Here is a 13,652-nt window from a genome sequence, read left to right as displayed (position 1 = left end):
TGAACTGTTAAAAAGTGTGGCCTGTGGAGGTTTGTAACTCCCGTTATCTAGTGAATAAATAAAGACAAGAGCTGGTTAGAGACATGAATTAATAATATGAACTCATGAAAACCAGTCCAGTTGCTACAGTAAAACTGTAATATGACAGTTAATAATTTGATCACTGGAAATCCTGGCACTGGGATCAATGAGCAGTTTCAAAGATAGTAGAAAAGACACATTCACTTGTCAAGATCATCTAGCTACAGGTTTACCAGATTACACTTAATCTGTTTGGTATCTGCTGTCTTTTTACTAATAAAGTCTTATACAGCTGCACAAAGACAGCGGCTTTACCAAATGTGTTACATATCATTGAAATTATTTCTCACGCCTGCAAGATAGCTGCTCTGAGGGCAGAAATATAAACATAGTAATAAGGCCAATTATCCAACCACGTGTTAAGGGTAGTTTAAGCCCAGGAAAATCAACTAACATCTGTGCAAGCAAAGTTAAAAGAAGGTGATTGTCTTCCATGAGATCAACCTGTATGTATGTCAGTTCTGGTCTGAAATGGCTTTTTGCAGAATGGTGGTCACGGTTCCCCACAGCTTCTGGCTGGCCCACACAATTGAGAAACGTGCTTTCATGTCCTTGTCATTGCTTCACACTACAATTCATGAGTGAGTAAATCAATCAATGTGCTTTGTAATTAAGCTGTATTCTGAAATGTGTTTCCTTCACCGGTCAATATTTGCAAACTTACATGTTTTCTGAATAAGAGACACAAGAGTCGCTGCTTTTGTTAAAGTCAGTTACTATATTATAAAAATTAGGTATATTTAATATAAAAAAATACAGCATTAAAGTGAGAACCACAGGCGACACAGTTTTATCATAATGTAAGTTAAGGACAACATTAGACTTCAATTATTGATCAGTCTGGTAGACTACATAGAGAAATCCTTGATTGCTGAATGTCATGTAATCACGTGTGAGCTATGACGGATGAGCAGAAGTTAGACCTGTTTTCACCTGGGAGTGGCAGCATCTTTCTGGCTCACATCTGGCAACTTGGTTTGGAGGAAAGCATAGATATGTGGCCAGATCTTATTGGTTTCTGTTCCAGAGAAGGATTTCAATAACCCTTTTTCCCTAAGGAAGAAGAAGAAAGCATTACAGAAGTCAAATTGTTTAATTGTTCCAGGATCTCCACCCCACTTTAAGATTGCCCTGGCAGGAGTGTGCGAATATGCACATGATTTAACACCAAAAACAGCCGTAACATTGGGAATGCAGGCTGGACATGCATTACTTTGTTCCTCAAACAGTGAGGTATTGGCGACATCAGTTCATAAAACTGACAGCTGCCCACAGAGCACTTAATAACAAACCATGAAGGGTAAAAATAAGCAGCAGCAATGCAGTCATATAGCACGTGCTATTCAGCAGTCATCCGAACAACTGTGACTAACCCAGGTATTGTAAAGTTACACCTCAAGGATCAAAGATGGTGCATCAGAACAAACAAGTGAACCAGGCACAGTCAAGTTATTCTGAATTAGTTCTAGTAGCTAATTTTATCTGTAAAGTACGTTATGATCAGTAATAATAATAGCTTAGGCCTATGTCTTACTGTGGTGCTTTGAGGCATTTTCACTTCAGAAGGCTACCAAAGCCAGGAAAATCACTGTCAGTCCAGAAAAACTCCTTCTTTAAAACTTAACCACCCCAAAGATCGAGCTCCTAGTCTTCTGTTCAACAGTTTTGGTAGACCATAATGAAGGGAGGTGGATATGGAGATAAAGGAAGGACAGTTATTTCAGGATGTTGTCAAAGAGAGTCTGATTTCTTTGTCTAGGCAAGATAAGACTACAAAGCTCTACATGGCGACCTATTAATATCTGTGTATTAACAATGTGGTATTTGCAGCTTTACATTAAGAGAAACTTTGTGTGTAATTTTGGCTCTTAAAGAACTAATAATTTGTTACCATTCCATAGTGCAAATGGCAGTATTCTCAAATAGCTGCTTATTCCCAAAGAGTCTTGCTAGCTGTGCCCATCACAGTCCTGTTCTTAGAACAGCCACTTTTAAATTTTCATTAATGGTTTTTCTATTTGTGTATCATTTCTTGTGCCCTAGCCCTTGTCTGCCCTAGTCTTCCAAAAAAAGGAACTGTTACCTTACTAACCAGAGCTATGTCGCTCAAAACAGTACTATAATGTACTGAATAATGCATAGCACTCTTTGCAAAGCTAAATATGGCTGCAGTGAAAAGCTCTTTTGCTAAGCAGGCTCCTGAGGAGGTTTCATTCAACAGTGGCAAAGATGCTCATTTTACTGGGTTGATTTTTTACTAAGTTGATGAAAGATACACTGCTACTCGTACCACGCTCACTGTTGCAGTATTTCTGTAACGGAAGGGATCTGTTCCTTGCTATGCTGATGTAGAAGAAACTTTTAGAATGTGGAAGAACAGATTTTACTACTTACCGATAATACTCCAGAACAGGTTTTGTTTGTGCATTGTAAGCCTGCAGCCTCTTGGTAACCGTCTCTGGCTTATCATCATCACGCTGAACAAGTGGCTCTCCAGTAATATCATCAATGCCCTAATCATGGTTAAAAGCAAACACTGCTGTATATTTCTGTTTAAGTATGTTTTGTGTAATTTTCTATTTAAATTATGATTAGTTCCCAGTTAGTCAAGGTGTAGATTTCTGCTTATAAAGAGAATGGCTATTGCCCATATCTTATCTGAATATAAAATGTTGACTTTCAAGTAAAACAGTCCATCAGTTAAAAATATTTTCCCAGTATTGGCAATAAAAATCAAGTTATAACTACTTGATTATTTTTTCCTCTGGAACATTCGTTGAATATGGGAAGTATGTAGACAAAACTTTCACACATGAGGGAAAACAATATTGTTGGTAGTATGTTCCTGCATAACAGGAAACAAGCAAGAGACCAATTTGATCTTTATTTGACGATACTGAAATGGGGAAAGGAGTTAATGGCCCTTTGATTTTAAGTTGCAAAATGGAAGAGGTATCATTTAGCAACAGCTGTTATTGGCATAATGACATAAAAGCCAGCTGAAGTTTTTCTAGGATTCAGTAAACAGAGGTAGGGACCTAATGTGTGAGCTATGAGAGCTCCTACTTTACTGCACATTTTGACCCCAATTTACTGAAGTGCTTTAAGTGATCACAGAGCTTTTAAGCCTTGAAACCAGCAATGACTGAAGAGGTTATTGACCACCGGCACATCTTATGAAGGACTAGCTAGGGGCATAAAAGTTGGCTCCTTCTTAGGTGCACTGAATCATTGGGCATCTAAGGACAGAATATGACCCACCACAGTTATAAGGGACTCTTTGCTCCTTTGTACATATTAATTAAATCCTCAAGCATTTTGATTTTCCCTAAAGACAAGTTTAATCTGACATTTGGAGTGGAAATATGAGTGATCTTGCAAGTACAAAGCCAATTGGACCACAAAACTATTTTCCTTTCTTGCTTGCATTCTGGCAGTCAGTTTCAGAAAATCAATAATGATCAATGTTCAGTAAGCTTCTCTGTTCATGAAGGTGTGAAGAAAATCTGTTCCAGAATATCTGTATTATATTAGAGGTGGACTTGTATGGTCAAACTTACCTTGTTTACATAATACAATCATTTAAAACACTCAAGCGTTTTTTTCTAGCATCTGTGCAGGCAGCCATACTAGTGCCTTCATTGTACCTATCAAATACCGAGCCTTCAGCCTTGCATTAACTCTAAAGCCATAATCTTTTGGGGCTCTTGAGTAAGTAAATGTTTCGCAGGTCTCTTAGATAACAGAGACAAGTGTATTTCATTCATTCAGCTCCATTCCATGGTTTCATTTATATATTTTAATCTACTTTACTATGTTGTTATATGCCTGCTCATTAGTGGAAAGTAAAGTGGAGTGTTCCTAATAGCAAAGCTGTTGCAGCTGAAGCCCACTCTTTGGTAGGTCTGATAATTCTCTGTTGCAGCTTGCCTAGGCTCTTCTGCAATTAAAAATAACCATAACTTAAACCCCCTTGTTTTAAATAGTACAGTGTTTCCAGTTGCCCACTTCCAGTGCCTACCTGCTATTTCAGCCAGCCTCTTTTCCTGCAACACTGAAATCCAAAAACTACAAGGCCTGCTATGCTTCTGATGTAACTTAATAGAGCTTCCATGTGAAATGTGATGCCACAACAGGTAAGTTTACTTAGAGTTAAGGATGAAATACAGCTTAAGCTGAGTTGCCCTAAATTTAATCCGAGTTCCTCAAAAATCTTAAGGTAACAAAGTACAATCATTACCTTCAAGTTGACTATTCCTCTTATAGGATGTTTCAAGCCTTAACATCTTTGATGTGTTGAGAAACTTCCCCGATGGGCAAGCTTCTACATCTAATTTTGCAATACGACAACTGTTCCCTTGAAAATAACCATCCCGGTTAAATGTAGACACAGGGAAAGCACTAACTGGATTCCTGAGTGATAATTCAGTGTGCTTCCTAGATACAAAGAATGAGTCCTCTGTAGGGAGGAAAAGGAAACTACTGTTTTTGGACTGTACAGGCTGCAGACTTGCATAACATGCTAAGAACATGCCCAGCTCCTGTGCCAGTGTGCAAGACTGAGTCTTCCACATCAGTGAACAGTTTTAACGAGAGCTTACAAAACACCATGGTGTTTCATTCTGCAGGGGACAAACGCATTGCCCATCAGCTTGAGCTTCTACCAGGGCACTAACATACCCTGACAGGCAGGGTGTTAGCAGAAAGGTTCTGTGCTCCTAAGAGATAAAATGAGCCTTTTTCTTCTGAGTGTTTTGCAACAACATACACAAACAATATTTTACTGCAATTACCAAATGCAACACAACATTTATTTAGAGCCAACACTGGTGTGTATTACTTACCTGCACTTTGGGAGGACTGAATTCAAGATTGTAGACTCTGCCACTAGCAGGGTGGATCCAACGTGCCGTGAGCCGACATTTTATGGTCTCAAATGGCACATCTAGGTCAATCACAGTGTCTATTTGACATTCTTTATCCAGGGCTTCTGCCTGAGCAACTGTTCTGGGGAAACCTGTTTAAAGGAAACAACTCCATAAAAAATCCAGTGGCAGAGTTATAGCGAGAATTACTTGGATTTGGGCATTACAGAAACTAATTGTCAGACAGAAAAAAAAAAAGCATAGTCATACTGTAAAGGTTGAAGAGACATCAGATTTTCCAAGTATTTTTCAGTGCTACATGGCACTTTAACTTGGTAAACGCCTCCCAGCTTCCGTTTCCTCATTTCAGTTAATCATCTTCCCAAAAGTGTAACAAATAAATGCAAAAAGACCCTGTACTCGTATGTACTACATACCACTATACTGAATAAGAGCATTGTATGCACATTACGAACAATAAAAACTAAGGGCAGCTCACTCAGAGGTCTGAAACAACCTAGAAACATTTGTGACAACTCTTACTTCCACAGCTGTGTAAGGTTGGCTTAAGGAGGTGACCACTACAAACTAAGTTTATTCAGTTGCAGTAAGCCAAATATATCTACCAGAGGCAGTCCAGGATTAATTTTACATAAAACAATAGCTTTAGAAAGAGTTCTGGAAAGTCTAGTGTGTCCAGCTGTCCTTGGGGATGATGACGGTGAGAATGCTCAGGCTGAACAGGAATCTCTTCACTTACAAGACACTGCATTTTGCCTTATGAACTCTATGGCTCCGGTAGTGTGCCTTCAAACATACGTGTTACTACTGGAGAAATCTAGTGGGACTTAACAAGGAGGTGGGGGGAGGGGGGAAACAGAGAACAAGAAAACCAAGGTCTCCACAAAGAATTAAAAATGAAAGATTGACCACAAGAACTTTAGCGGTCAAAGCTACGGCAGAACATGCTATTGCACCATAGATTCACTGAAATAATACCTCTATCCACAAAGCTTTTGCAGTTTCATGTTCTTCAGGAGCTTATAATTTTCAGCATACAAGTAAACTCCATAAAGGCAAGTTCTGATAGGTACAAACTTATGAAACTTCTTTGCATAACATTGGTTGATGAGTCCATTGCCTGAGTAAGGAACCAGCCAAGAACTAGCCTTACAACAGAAAAAAATACATATTTCATGGTCTTAAGGCTACTGTTCCTCATTTAACACATCGCAAAAGGAAAGAGTTACCTCAAACCGTGCTCTCGCTTGTGCATTAAGTCTGATGCACCTGGTTTACATCACAGTCATCAACCGCCCTCATCCTATTTCTCTCACATTCACATTATCTCATGGAAGCGCTTCTAAATGTTAAGAGCAGAGGGAGAGCCGGGGCTCCAGCACTGCTGTTCTTTCTTACTATTGACAAGCTAGTCAGCCACCACGCATCTTAGTTACGCAGCTGGAAAATGAGTTTGCTTTGGGGCTTGTTAATGAGAAACTTCCTCAACAAACTAAAGTGCCTTTACAAAAGCCTTTCATTGAAACTAAACCAGCGTTTGCTGCATACAGTGTTCCCTCGATACAGAAAAAATAATCAACATGATGTGATGAATTATGAAGAATCCAAGAACAGAGAAAAGTGCCCTAATTATACAGCACATAAGTCTAAGACAATCATACCACGCTTCCCCCATGGCTCTGCTACACCTCCTATGACTCTAGAAGCCACCAACCTATCTAAGGCAGTAGAAATGGGTATTGAGCTAAGTAAGTAAGCACGTAAGTAAGCACACAAGCAGCTCAGCAACTCTATTGAGTTTGACCTGTCTGATCTCAGCTGTTTGTTCTGAGTTGCAGTTACCAAACTAAAGAATTTCTGGTTAACATATTTCAACAGAACAGTATTGTTTCTGCAGAGCTGATTATGCCAGAACTATCCCTCATGTAGGTCACTGAGTCTTATTACAAAAGCTGATGCAGACAAAATTTCTGCTCCAAAAGTTTAAAGAAGGCAGGTCATTAACATGCAGCAGAAATTGATTTATTCTGTTAACAGTCTCCGCAACATCCTCCTGTTAAAGAGTTGCCAGCGTGCCCAGCTACACTGCTACACATCCAGATCCACAAGGCTGGAGCTGTGTGTACACAGCACCTGGAACTACAGAAAAAAAACATCCATAGCTCTTTATTAACTAGCTTTTTTTGTGCTGTTCACCATGGGAATTAAGCCTTTGTCCTCACTAAGGAGGAAGATAACTGTGACTAAAACCACCAGAACAGATCACTGTACTAGAAACAATTATAATAAAGCACTAAAGGACAGAGAGCCCTGTGGATTTTTTACTCCCTCTAACTAAAAAGCCACACCAACAACTTTTTAGTTTTATCTACTGAGGCAGGTTGCGACTAGAATCCGAAAACACACACATCCAGCCTAGATGCTATCTTTGTGCTGTGCGTCCAACTGCACTCCCATGGGCTGGGGTAACAAAAGCCATTCAGTCCATGAAGATAGTGGCAAATGCATTTTTTTCTCTACCGTGAACGCTGAAGCAACAAGCTTACCCCTGCAGAACTGCACAACAATTCACTCTACAGAACAAAACCAAAAAGCAAATGAAAGAGACCTTTCAGAGCACTTAAGCCGTGTTTTTGTTAGTGATTTATTACACACTGTACTGCTGCAGTATTCGTTTTCCATACCTACCTTGTTGCTATATCACATACCTACCTTCCTATTTAAATAATTCCTCAGCCCCATTCTTCTGAAGTGTTCCATTCCCCAAAAAATTTAACAAGAAAAGGCTTTAAAAAAAAGTAACTTCTCAATGCATATTTTAAAAGGGTCATAAAGCATAAGGGTTATCAGAATTGCCAGTTTTGAAATTTTACTGGAGTACTGAACTACCCTTTTCAACATGAATTAAACATCCCTGTAATGCTCTGAAGGCAGGAAAGCACTCAAAGCTTTCCAGTGCAGATTTTCTCTCCATATATAGTGATATCCAATATGCTAACTTACCATCCAATAGCCAGTTGTACCGATCCAGACCTTTTAGCTCGCTCAGCATCAGTCGTGTCATGATGTCATCTGGAATAAGCCGCCCTTGATCAATGTAGGACTTGGCAAGGATTCCAACTTCTGTGAAAGTAATAGAAGTTGCATTACACTATCTGTGACCTCCAGCGAGCAAAAAAAAAAAAAAGCCCACAAGCCTGCAAAAAAATAGTTTTGATCAGGGTGGTGCAGAACAGTGAAGCTGTAAACAAGACAGACGGTTCGCTTGCTGAAATTCAAAAACAGGTGATCAGTTAGGATCTGATCACGCAAATATGCATCAGTTTAATTTGATTGGTCTGTAGCTCCACAGATGGCAACAGGGCGTTCAGCACACCTCTATCCCCACACTGTCCAAATAATTTTACTGGTAAGTGTTTGAAATATTAGGCTCCAAAAACTAAAATCAGGAGAGGCCATTAGGTAAAAGAGTCCTCGAAATAAGAAGGAATGCAAAGGATACAAGTTCATTAAGAGATCAGCCCTCAGATTTCCTGTCAGGGAAGTAATTTTCTCAGTTTAGTGGCCAGTTATTAACTTAGGACTTCACTACGAAGAGAAAGGCCTTTGGTATCTGAAGGAGCAGCATGCAGTAGGACGGTATTTGAAGGAGCAGTAAGCAGTGGGACATGCTTGCCAGATATGTATTTTTATGATTACTAGAGTTACAAGTGGATGTTTATAGATATTGTAAACTATTTATGGGAGCGCGCAGACACTAGTATTTTCCCATGGAACTGACTAACCTTTAATACCCGTCATTCAGCCCACTGGCTCGCTAAAATGCCATCCACGCATCACAGTTCCGGATATCACACCACGCTTCTACATGACAAGCAGTAGCGCACTGCAGCTCACCCAAACCATGGGTCTGGCGAGGAAGAAATTAATTTGCCTGGGTTGTGTCCTCGGCACAAAGTCTCTGTGGCTTTCATTTATAAAACAATTATCCAATTATGTAAGTCACCCAGAATAGCAGCTAGATTGTTTTTACTGCAGATCTGCACAAGCCTTTACTTGCAGCTAATTCAGATCTAGTTACAGTAAACTAAACAGAAGAGAAAATGGGATGGACTGACATACCAACACAAGATATAACCACTTTCAGCAGAAAGCAATGAAGAATGCCAATCTCATCACTTGATGCAGAACGGATACATGCAATAGTACAGACGCCTTTCTTCAGACAAGGCAACTCAAAAGCAACAGATGCCCTCAAGTAATACAAACAGTAGCTTTGGTGCTGGGGAAAAGAAAAAGTAATAAAGGGACAATTTCCCCTTATTGGGTGTTCACACCTATAGACAGGCTTTGAAAAGTTTGAAGAGCATTTAGAAAGAGGCACTATGCACCTTGGTCGGACTTCCAATAATCCTCACAATGTGGAAAAGAGTCAGACTGGTGCTTATGTCCTCCCAGACATCACAAGCTGGAAAGGTACAAAGTGTCTATTCTTTTCACTATGTCCCTTCTTCGAGGTCAGCGAGTCATACCTCTTTTATTATTCTAGTGCACTTTGAACGATGTAGGCTGGGAGGAGGAATAAATTACACGTAGATAGTTTAATGTGCACTTGATGCTTGGATCTGCTACTGATTTATGTGGCAGTGTTACTCTAGCCGCAATGATCTAAGAATATGCGTGAGGTAAGGCTGATAGAGAATGGTACTAACATACTTTGGAAAGACAGATGAGCTTTTGGGCCCAGAGAGGTTTAGAGTACAGCAAGCTGTAAGGCACACAGGTCCCATCATTAGACCAACTGAGCTGGAAACATGCTGCCTCTCCCTACAAACTTCAGGTCGTTCAGAAAGTCATTATTACAGAGGAAGAAAACAGGCACAACTGTACCCAAATAGTTAGGACAAAAAGTTTGTATACTAGACCACAGCTTCTTTTTTTTTTTTTTTTTTTTTCTGTTTTTTCAGCTTGGGTCTGAAACCACTACAGGCGTGGCAATCTTTGGAATTCAAGGCAACACAGGTTTCTTTCCTGTCTAGGTGATAACAAGTGTCCATGTTTCAAGGTTCTGCAAAAGACTGGCATATTCTAACCACATTACAGCAAACAAGCTCTATCCATATTCAGCCAAGAGGTTGCTTAGCACTAGAGAGAGGTGGTCACAGACTCCCCAGTCTCCAAAGCAGCAGAACATGGTAGTAACTGCAAATTGCTAAGGACACTCACATGTTCAACAGGACTTTTCAACAGATAAAGTCAATTTTCACAAGACAGCAAATGCCAAAAATGGCACCGTATCACTATAGTTAATTATATTTAATTTTCCAAGTGTTTTAACTGCCAACTTAGCCTAACACAGTTCCCTGAAAACTGAGAATTGCAGGAGTCTTCTATTATAATCAAAACTCATCAACTCTTTGCCTCGACTAAACTTGTCAAAGCTCTCTGGGTTCCCTCTCAGTCCCTCTCCCTCCTTCAGTGTACTAATTACTCCTGCTACCTCAGTACTCCTCTCAATCCTTTGAAGACCATTTCTGCAACCAGTGACTCACTTTGAATAAAATTACAACAGAGCTTCATCCGGGTTAATCAGTGAATGAAAAATTCCGTAGCACATTCCTATAAGCTCTATGCTAGCTAATTCAGAGCAAACTTCATCATCTTTTACACCCTTCACTGGCTTCTCTCCTCACATCCAGGATTTTAAAGTGTCTGCTACACTTTCATTTCACATTTTGGTTCTCCTTCACATTCTTTCACCTGTGCAACCCACCTAGAACACTTTTCTGAATCACTTTTCTTTCCACCTCTTCATGGCTCCCTCCTCCAATCGAGCAATGGGGTGTTTCCACCTGCAATCTCCTATTCTCACACAGCCTTCTGCTTGATTCTGGTGCTCTTTGATCTTGCCTCCAAGACATATTGAAAGAGCACAAAACCTAAAGTGTTTAGTAAATAACATATTTGCTCTATCTTCTGGAATGCCTTCCCTTACCACTAGGCCTTACTTACATTGAAAGGTCTAACAGCAACAATTTTGGTTTTGTGACGCTCTGTAAACAAAAACTTACGTTTGCACAACCAAACAGACAGAAAAAAGCGTGAATGTGATCAGATATGCCTGCAGAGGTGGTGCTCCTAGCAAATGTTTAACTTTTAGATATCAACTAGTAAAGTCAGTCAACTAAGCCAAAATCATTGTTCTTACAGAGCAAACAGAATTTGTGTGAAAAGAGATGTGGAAATCACATCACAATTGATTTCATAATACAGATAATTTTTCCCCTTCAAACATGCTTATAAGCTTCCAAAACCAAGAATGCCAGTTACCTAACCATAATATTGCAGTGATACTTGAAAGTGAATGTAGTCCTCTACAGCTTCAAAGTGCTGGAAATAAGAATACTCTCACTTTGTCACGTGCAATCTGAAATGGGTCATAGAAGGTTTTTGACCCCATGGTGAAGAAGAGCAGATGTGGAAGTCAGGAAGAGACCTTTCATCATCACAAAAATCCAGCAGAGAGAGGGGTTGTGGTATCTCAATAGAGAGCCAGAGGTCAAGCCAGGACTATATTCCAAGTATAATTCACATCATTACCTAATACAAGCAACTCTGCGCAAACACAGACCATGCTGCAACCTAAGCACAACACGAACTTGTTGCAAGACAATAACAATTTCAAAAGCACAAGGTAAGCATTTTGAAAAATTTGCCTATTGCTTTTGGAAGGCACCACTACAGTTAGGCCTGCCAGCTCAGGAGAAGGCCTTCTAATTTTGGAAAAGCTGGCAATTCCTGCTGCCTCTTCTTCTAGCCATCTAACAGTGCTCTGAAGAAGCCTGATGGCTCAGAACTCCTCCGCCTGTCCCGTCTGTTAAAAAACACGAGTAATCTTCCCTTTCGAGAAGTTCCAGCTGGAAGACTATCAGAAACACCTATTAAAAACAAAACAAAACACACACACACACACAAACAAACAAACAAAAACAAACAAACAAAAAACCCCAAACCAACACAAAACAAAAAACAAACGCCGGGTGCTTTACGAAAAGCACCGAGACCAGGGCACAATTGGGCGATACGAAACCCAGGAAAACGGGGATAACCAACCCCCCCCCCTCCCCGATACGACCTCCTGGCGCTTAGGAAGAGGATGCCGAGTGACAGCTTTTTTGGGGCCCATTTCGGTGGCTTCTGGTGGCCAAGAGAAGCTGCGGGGGTGGGGGGAAGGCGGGGCGTTCGCCCTCCCCGGATCGTCCCCGCCTCCCCCCCCCCCCGGGGTCTGGTCCGTCCCCATTCCCACCTGTCTTCTTCTGCATGTTGTCCCTCAGCAGGTCGCCGCTGGAGAGGTGCTTCACCCCGAAATGTTTGATAATCCGAGCGGAGACGGTGCCTTTACCGGAGCCAGGCGGCCCCATGATGACGGCGCGCAGCAGCGGCGGCACCACCATGCTGCGGCTGCGGGCAGGGGACGGGCTGGGGACGGGCAGGGGACGGGCAAGGGATGGGCAGCAGCGTCGCGCCGCCTTCCCGGAGAGCGCCGCCTCGGCCGCCCTCGGTAGGAGCGGGGAAGACGGCGGGGAAGGGGGGGGGCGAAGGAGGGGAAGGACTGGGGAATGGGGGAGGGGACAGAACGGAACGGACCGGACCGGACGGACAGCGGGAGGGGACCGAGGGAGAAAGCGAGGCCGGTCCTCCCAGGGGAAAAAAAAACAAAGCAAAACAAACAAACAAAACACCGCAAACCAAAACAACAACAAAAAAACCCCCAAGTGGCAGCTTTTTTGGCTGTCAATCAGGGGCAGGAAGGAAAGATCCTTGTACGTAAAAGCAGCGGAGGCGGGGTGGTGATGGAACAAAACAACCAAACACGAAAGCAAATCGCATTATGGAAAATAAAGCATCAGAGAGCATGTGCCTTAACTGGCCCAAGCCGCTCTGCCCAGGAGCCCCTTCTCGTCGTCCCCCCGTCCCCCCCCCCCCCGACTATTCCCACTCTCGGTCCTGAACTATAGTCATGATTTCCCAGTCTGAGCTGGGACACCTGGCTGTCACCTGGTGGCTGCTAGGATGGTGACATGTCTTGTGGCTGTGGTTGCGTTGCCCCCTCCCCTCCCCCGGCCCACCACCCCCCTGCAGCAGCCCTGCTCTTGCTGGTCTCTGGCAAATACGGTCTAACTGTCTGGTAGCAGGCAGCTACATTTAAAAAAAAGGCAAAAAAACCCACCCTGTGTCTGAGCTTTGTTTAAGATGCTCGAATGTCAACTGCTGTAGGTTGGCCTTGTTTTGGAGCGGGGGCTCTTCCAAATGACATCCAGACGTCCCTTCCCACAGATGCCGTTCAGTGATTCCCAGCTGCAACAGAACACAGTGTTTTCACCAAAACAGAAGGTTGTACCACTTGGTGAATGTGTGCTGTCGTGTCCGCAGCCGTAGGAGTGAGCCTTACTGCTGAAGGTCCTGGAGGTGCTGATGGATCTCAGCTGCTGTGAGCTGGAAGGGCTGCAGTGAACAAGTGGTCCCACAGAAAGCAAAGCAAAAGCCAAAACATTAATGAAATTCAGCTTTCCAGTTTAAAACCTTGTTTAATTTCAGTGGATTTACAGGAGATTTGCAACAGCAACAGGAAAACATTGAAATGGATGTGTGGTGCTTAACAACAGTATGAAAATGGGAATATAG

General features: G+C 41.9%; 1 protein-coding gene across 3 annotated transcripts; it reads right to left on the bottom strand.

The window, feature by feature from the left end:
- Positions 1-646: 646 nt before the first annotated feature.
- On the bottom strand, positions 647-12,431 carry AK3 (adenylate kinase 3). Of its 3 annotated transcripts, none has more exons than XM_082497207.1 (5): positions 12,274-12,431; positions 7,971-8,090; positions 4,926-5,098; positions 2,476-2,594; positions 647-1,134 (listed from the first exon to the last, which is right to left on the bottom strand). In XM_082497207.1, the coding sequence occupies exons 1-5, from the start codon at positions 12,419-12,421 to the stop codon at positions 1,011-1,013; spliced, it is 684 nt and encodes a 227-aa protein (XP_082353333.1). In that variant the 5' UTR covers positions 12,422-12,431; the 3' UTR covers positions 647-1,010. The 3 variants fall into 3 exon arrangements, with proteins under 3 accessions (XP_082353333.1, XP_082353335.1, XP_082353334.1); XM_082497209.1 differs by lacking the exon at positions 12,274-12,431 and adding an exon at positions 12,103-12,158; XM_082497208.1 differs by lacking the exon at positions 12,274-12,431 and adding an exon at positions 10,741-10,947.
- Positions 12,432-13,652: the final 1,221 nt, after the last annotated feature.

This window comes from Vanellus vanellus (assembly GCF_965231255.1).
Source record: "Vanellus vanellus genome assembly, chromosome: Z".
Taxonomy (NCBI): domain Eukaryota; kingdom Metazoa; phylum Chordata; class Aves; order Charadriiformes; family Charadriidae; genus Vanellus; species Vanellus vanellus.
Note: the sequence above shows the minus strand (reverse complement) of the source record. Positions and strands in the feature narration are given on the sequence as shown.

Coding starts and splice junctions, on each gene's coding strand:
- AK3 (XM_082497207.1), bottom strand. CDS start 12,421: ATGGTGGTGCCGCCGCTGCTGCGCGCCGTCATCATGGGGCCGCCTGGC. Junction 5,099..7,970: donor GTACAACTGGCTATTGGATG/GTAAGTTAGCAT, acceptor TCCTTTAAACAG/GTTTCCCCAGAACAGTTGCT. Junction 1,135..2,475: donor CCTGTTCTGGAGTATTATCG/GTAAGTAGTAAA, acceptor CTTCTTCCTTAG/GGAAAAAGGGTTATTGAAAT.